A 7,203-nucleotide genomic window follows, 5' to 3' on the forward strand; every position below is an offset into this window, starting at 1 on the left:
AAGATGTCCTAAAGTCTCTTGATCTTGATATTGATAATGTGAGGGGACAAGGTTATGATAATGGATCTAACATGAGAGGGAAACACCAAGGTGTCGAGAAAAGATTGCTAGACATAAATCTCAGAGCCTTTTACATGCCATGTGGTTCTCATTGTCTTAATTTAATAGTTTGTGATATGGCAAGTTGATGTCTTAAAGCAAAATCTTTTTTTGGAGCATGTCAATGCATATATACGGTGTTTTCCAACTCTACAAAGCGTTGAAATATTTTGCTTGAACATATTGATGGTTTAACTTTGAAGTCATTGTCAACTACTCGATGGGAAGGTCACATTGAAAGTGTTAAAGCAATTAAATCCCAAGTAGCCCGAGTTAGAAATGCTTTGTTTAAGTTGGTGGAAATTACTGAGAATCCCCAATTGAGTAGGGATGCAGAATGTTTAGCATCAGGAGAACTTTCTAGTTTTGATTTTGTATTAAGTTTGGTTATTTGATATGACATTTTGTTGAAGATTAACATGGTGAGCAAAAAATTACAATCTGAAGACATGCGTCTTGATGTTGCTGTAAAGGCATTGGAAGCACTTGTTACCTTTTTTGAAAACTACAGAGAAATTGGTTTTGCTTCTGCCATGAGTGATGCTAAAGAAATTGCACTTGATTCGGAAATTGACCCTATTTTTCAAACTAAACGTCATAGACCTAGAAAAAGACATCATGATGAAGTTGATGGTAATGAGAGGGAACAACAGTCTGCTGAAGAATCATTTAGAACAGATTATTTTCTTGTTATAGTGGATATTGCTCTTTCTCAACTGAAACACAGGTTTGAACAGTTAAAGGCTTTTGAATCTATTTTTGGCTTCTTATTTGATGCACCGAAGTTAATTTCATTGGATGATCAACAACTGAAAGAAAATTGTATGAATCTTGAAGCACATTTGAAACATGGAAATACCATGGATGTAGATGGAGCCGACTTATGTTCCGAATTACAGGTGTTGCAAATGATGTTACCTAAAGAAGCATTTCTCTCTAATAACCCTTGGACATCCATGGAAATAGCAAACTTTGTAAAAGAAACCAACATGTGTCCTAATGTCTTGATTGCTTATCGTGTACTGTTGACTGTACCTGTGACCGTGGCATCTGCAGAAAGAAGTTTTTCAAAATTGAAGTTATTAAAATCTTACTTGCGGACCACTATGACTCAAGATAGGCTAAATGGATTAGCAATCTTATGCATTGAAAAGGATGAGATTGAAGACTTGGAGTATGATGATTTTGCTTCAAAAAATGCCAAAAGACAATTTCTTAAAGGTTGAAATTTCAAGGAGCTTTGCTAGGAATGGCTGTATATGATTGTATTTTTTATTGTCGGGGTTTAGGTACTATGTCCCCCCCGTTGTATATTTTCTTAAGTAATATAATTTGGGCGTGAGGGCCTAGCCCCCCAGCTTCGACTGGGTTCCAGCCCTCGTTAAATTTTTTTTTAAACATATATTTTCGTATTAAAAAAGGGCACATTTTAAGCTTTTCGCACTGGGCACCCAAAAGCTCAGGACTGGCCCTAGTCTGGACAACAAATCAGCATGCAAACGTTGAGCATTTTTTTCGGTGTCAACGTTCCAAGTGGCTTGGATGGGGAACTCTCAGCAATTCTTGGTATGCCCTCTGTTTTTGATCTAGGGTTATACCTCGGCATTCCCTCTATTTGGGGTCGCTTTAAGCGCCAGGCTCTAGGGTACATGAAATGGAGGGTCATGGGGAAACTTCAAGGTTGGAAGCAAAACCTTTTATCCCAAGCTGGGAAGGAGGTGCTTATCAAAGTGATGGTGTAGGTGATTCCCACCTACCTGATGAACATTTTTAAATTCCCACTTACCACATGTAATGACCTTGATGCTATGATTGCTCACTTTTAGTGAAGGCAAAAGAATGAGGAATGCAAGATCCACTAGGTAAGTTGGGAATCCATGGGCCTTCCTAAGAGTGAGGGCGGTCTGGGTTTTAGATCATTCTAAGAATTCAATCTAGCTTTGCTTGCAAAACAGAGTTGGAGGATTATCAATGAACCGAATTCACTCTAGGTATGATTTTTAAGGCCTGGTACTTCTCCAACTCCTTATTCTTTGAAGCTAAGAAAGGGTCCAGAGCTTCGCGGGCTTGGGCAAGCCTTTTGGAAGGCAGGAAAATCATATCGGACGGTACTCATTGATAGGTTTTGATTAGGCATGGTATCAAGTTATGGCCATCCAACCTTTTTGGAGGATACCCAAGTAAATTTGGGTTAGACGGTGGACTCGATCATTTGCCCAATCTCCTCATCTTGGGATCTGGAGGACGTTAGAACCATCATTCCTTCAATTGATCACTTTGCAATCATGCAGACTGCCCTTGTGACCACTGTAGAAATGATCGTCTTATCTGGCCGTGGGAAAAAAAAAAAGGAGGTTTACGATTAAGTCGGGCTACCATTCTTTACGAAGTCGAGGTTGGGCTACTACTTTAGGTCATTTTTTGGCGTCATAACCGGTTGATGGTAGGGTTTGGAAGAAACTATGGATGCTCCATGCACCCCAAAAAATTAGGAATTTCTTGTGGAGTGCTTTTCGGAATGGCCTTGCAACCAACAAATGTCTCCACAAATGTCTTCCTACTTCATCGACCCTATGCCCAATCTGTAACCAAGGGGAAGAATCTGTGGAGCACTTATCATTCTTATGCATGCGGGTTGCTTCAGTCTGATTTGGTGCCCTCTTAACCTGCGGATACAAAGGGACCAGATTTCTGCCTTGGGTTCTCAGATGAAACATGTGGTTTCTGGAATTGGGAGGAATAAGAAAGAGAAGTCCAGATTATAGACTTTAATTGGTTTTACTTGCTGGAAAATATGGAAGGCTCGTTTCTCAGCTGTCTTTAACCTCAAACCACCCTCCCCAATTCAAGTTATCTATACAACTGTATATGCTGCGAATTCTTTCATTGCGGCGAATGAGGTGCATGTTCCTCCTCCGGTTCATGTCACGAATGGCTCCCCACCAATGTGGCTCCCTTCGGCCCCTCATTATGCAAAGTGAATATTGATGCCAGTTGGTGTGTTAACCTGAAAAGTGGTAAGATAGGGGTGGTTATTAGGGAGCATTTGGGGGATTTTCTCACAACAAAGAGGGACAATATCTCTGCTCCTGCTATTGCGATGGCAAAAGCCTTAGCGGTACTTGGTGGTTGCAGTTTTTTCCGGGAGCTGGGTTTACCCTAAATCATGGTCGAATCGGACTCGCTGGAGGTTATTTCGTGCCTTCAAGGGCCTATTCACCTTGGTAGTTGGGAAGCTTTCCCGACCTTAACAAAGATCGCACAAATGGGGGAGTCTTTTCAAGTCTGTCCCTAGTCTTAGATCCCAAGATCAGCTAATATGGTGGTAGATAAGTTGGCATCAAGAAACCTTTAAGAGATGGATACTGGCACTTGGGTAGTTAGACCTCCATCTTCCCTAGTGCATATCCTCAACAAGGACGACCTCCCTTGTCCTCCGCCTAGCTAAGTCCACGAGGAAATGGTGGGGTGACGTCTTGCACTTAGTGCAGCGTCTAGAAGTCTCTATCTTCAACATTTTCCCTTACTATGTTGTATTTATGCTTTTTGTTAGCCTTACTTCGGCTTTCCTGGTACTTATTCTCTTTTTCCCGGGTAATGAATTTCCAGCTTCGACCAAAAATAAAAATAAAAAAACCTTTTAGCAATCCTAGAATTGTCGGAGAATATTTACAGATCCATGTTAACATTTGGGGCATTAGACAAACCAAAACAAATCGCGCACGACAATAATTCTCAAATACATGCATTGTATTTATTCATAAATTCAAAATGCACTATTACATTCCGCTCATAATGTGATACAAAGCATTAAAAACCAGAAACAAAGTTGATTCTTCAGACAAAAAAGGAAACAAAAATCCAAGGGGACTCAGTTCTACATGCATCGATGCAAAATCTACAAGGTAGACTTCAATGTGTTTCCAATATCGATGACAAATCGATATCTGACATCTGCTTTAAGAAGGCGCTCCATGGCAATGTTCACATAATCCATTGGGATAACCTCAATATCAGCTGTTATGTTGTGCTTGGCTGCGAAATCAATCATCACTTGCGTCTCCTTCATGCCCCCAATGTTACTGCCAGCTACAATTTTCCTTCCTGCAATTGCAAAATATACTCTTGTAAAGAATTGCCGCCAACGACTTTACACAGTTTAAAAAGTAAAGGTGTCATACCACAAATCCTCCATTCCTCAGTGGAAATATAATTTGTATTAAGGAAGTAAACATGTCAATGCATTATTTTACATGCATGCTTACCCACGAGCAAAGGAAAAACAGGAAGCTCAAGAGGCTTCTCTGGTGCTCCAACCATCACTAGCTTTCCATGAGACTTCAACAAACCAATCAAAGGCAATAGAGGGTGGAGTGCAGAAACCGTGTCAATGATACCATCCAATGTCCCCATGGCAGCCTAAAAAATCCAAACAAAAAAATAAAAAAAATAAAAAGTTCAGTCATCCCTACACACTTCAAATCAACTTGAATCACTAAACAAACTTGTTTAAATTAATACTCATCGTACCTGCATCTGATCTTCATTGCGGCTGACCAAAAAAGAATCAGTGCGGAGATGTTCAACTGCTTCATCCTTCTTATTAGGGGAGGTACTGATGATAGTAACCTTAACCCCCATGGCCTTAGCAAACTTGACAGCCACATGGCCTAGACCACCTAAACCCACCACACCCACATGCATACCTGGTTTGTCAAGTCCGAAATATCTCAAAGGGCTGTAAGTTGTAATCCCAGCGCATAGGAGATGAACCGTTCCATCAAGGGGAAGGTTGTCTGGGATACGGACTACAAAGTGCTCATTGGCTACCATGATGTCAGAGTAACCTCCGTATGTGGTGGTTCCATCGTAGTTCTTGGAACCGTAAGTAAGTATCGATTTGGGGCAGTAATTTTCAAGATTGTTGGAACAACTTTCACAAGATTTACATGATCCCACCATGCATCCAACACCTACCTTGTCTCCAACATTGAATTTTTGTACTTTTCTCCCTACCTCTGTCACTACACCAACAATCTCATGTCTGCATTGCCCAGTTCACATTCCATAAGTTAAATGGATACCAAAATCCAAATTCAGATACTATAAATATATGTGTTCGTTCTACAATGTACCATTTGACAATAGTACTTGTAGCATTTAAAATGCAAGTTTAGTACGTACCCGGGAACCAATGGATAGTTAGACATTCCCCATTCGTTCTTGGCCATATGAAGGTCCGAATGGCATATCCCACAGTATAACACTTTGAACATCACATCTTTGTCGCCGGTTTCTCTGCAGCAAAAAAATGCAATTTTCAGAGAACATATAAAAAGATTGATTAAACAAGAAGTTGATGAGGAAGTTTGGATTAATTTACCTTCTTGAGAATTTGAAGGGAGAGAAAACGCCAGATGAATCTCTGGTGGCCCAACCAAAGGCAGGCTTGGGGTGTTCTTGTTCTGTTGACATCACAAAATTGCCCTTGATTATTTCGTACGAGAGCTTTGGCTTAGTAGAATGAGAGGGAGGGAGAGACTGAGAGAGGGATTGCTAAATTTGGGGATTGGTTGGGTGCTATTTATACGTCTATGAGTGCGGGCGGGAAGACGTGTTTGGTGAGCGAAATCAAACGAGGGTCTTCTGAATATTGCATGTCTTGTCTGAACTTTCCTAATGGTTTACTGACGTCATCCCATTGCCATTGCGTAATTGCTTACCCTGATACCAAAAAGATAATCATTTTGTTCTATCGAGTATCGAGCATTAAAAAAAAAACTGAAAATTTGACATTACCCTTTAAAACTATATTTTTCTCTATTAAAACCCATTTCTTTATGTTTTCTTGAATAAAACTCATTAATTAGCCTCCAACTAAATAAATTCTTTAATTTAGTTTGACTTTTCAAGAAGTGCTGATATCCCCACTTCTGTGTCTTATTTTTCCATCCACATCCACATATAAGGACCTAGCAGTTGTTCAAAGTTCAACCTTTGATTTTTACTATTCTAACGAACTACTTTGCTCTCTCAGCTCCTTTTCATCCTCTTCTCCCTCACAATATTATCCTCCTTTTCTTTTTTTTTCCCCATCTAATTTCTTTTTTGTTTCTAAATTTGTTTCATGCTTGTTGGCCACCCGATATGTTAATTTTGGGATTTATGTTTTTGATGGATGTGGTACAGTGGTAATAGTGAGGATAGTGGTTATGGTAGGCTAGGTGGTGTTTAATGGTATGTTTGATCTGATGCTTTACTATTGCCGCTCCTTCATCAAGATGCAAGATTCTCTGTATTTTGTCTTTATTGGAACTTCGTCGATATCAGCGGCAAACGCAAGGAGGAAGTATCAACAGTGAATGCGAGGGGGAAGAGTTGGGAATATTTTTTGCTAGTCTAAAAAATTGAGACATGTCGAAGATTGAGGTCATTGCCGACATTGGCAACGGCTCCGGCGTCGCGAGATAAACTTGTTTGGGAATTACAAGGTCGGGAGGCTGCTGAGGTGCAGGGCCTTTGCGAAGGTATACCACACGCGAAACAGGGCATCAAGGCCCTCAACAAGCAGAAGATGCTCGAGAGTGGGTTCACAATGGACGGTGAAATGGGTTGCTTTCGAGTTGCTTTGTGTTGTATAGGGTTGGGTGGTAGGTGGGTTGAGTGATTTTTGCAGTTTATTTCTTTCAATTTCTGGAAAACAGTAGAATATATGATGGTCATTTTAGGAATATTGGTAGGTGGAGAAAGAGTTTTTTTATTTTTTTAACTTTTTTGAGGGGTGATAATATAAGGTGGGGTGAAGAAATAGGATTGTGGGGTGGGTCTAGTAGCTCTCCTTTTCAAATTGTGTATTTTTTGAATGCCTAAACTACCACTGTTAATACTTGGATAAGGTTTTTGGATTAGTTACTTCTTTTGTTTTTTTTTTCTACTTGTTATATCCATTTAATTAATTTTATATATTTTACAAAATAATTCATGCCACTCATTGTATATTCAATGTATTAACTTTCAAATTGTTATAATGTGGTGATTGAAAAATAATAATATTAATTTCACAATTTTTGACACACCCCGATCCTTGAATCAAGGCGTGCTGGC

At 39.8% G+C, this 7,203-nt stretch overlaps 2 protein-coding genes across 2 annotated transcripts; one reads left to right on the plus strand and one right to left on the minus strand.

Annotated features, from left to right (window-relative positions):
* Nucleotides 1-548: 548 nt before the first annotated feature.
* LOC139188644 (uncharacterized) lies at nt 549-1,325 on the plus strand. Its single transcript, XM_070806286.1, has one exon. The coding sequence runs from the start codon at nt 549-551 to the stop codon at nt 1,323-1,325; it is 777 nt and encodes a 258-aa protein (XP_070662387.1).
* Nucleotides 1,326-3,828: 2,503 nt separating this feature from the next.
* On the minus strand, nt 3,829-5,662 carry LOC103412877 (probable mannitol dehydrogenase). The gene is made up of 5 exons (XM_070806564.1): nt 5,483-5,662; nt 5,284-5,397; nt 4,630-5,143; nt 4,365-4,518; nt 3,829-4,203 (listed from the first exon to the last, which is right to left on the minus strand). Exons 1-5 carry the CDS (start codon nt 5,572-5,574, stop codon nt 3,998-4,000), a joined length of 1,080 nt encoding a protein of 359 aa, XP_070662665.1. The 5' UTR covers nt 5,575-5,662; the 3' UTR covers nt 3,829-3,997.
* Nucleotides 5,663-7,203: the final 1,541 nt, after the last annotated feature.

The sequence above is a fragment of the Malus domestica genome, chromosome 10 (genome assembly GCF_042453785.1).
Source record: "Malus domestica chromosome 10, GDT2T_hap1".
Taxonomy (NCBI): domain Eukaryota; kingdom Viridiplantae; phylum Streptophyta; class Magnoliopsida; order Rosales; family Rosaceae; genus Malus; species Malus domestica.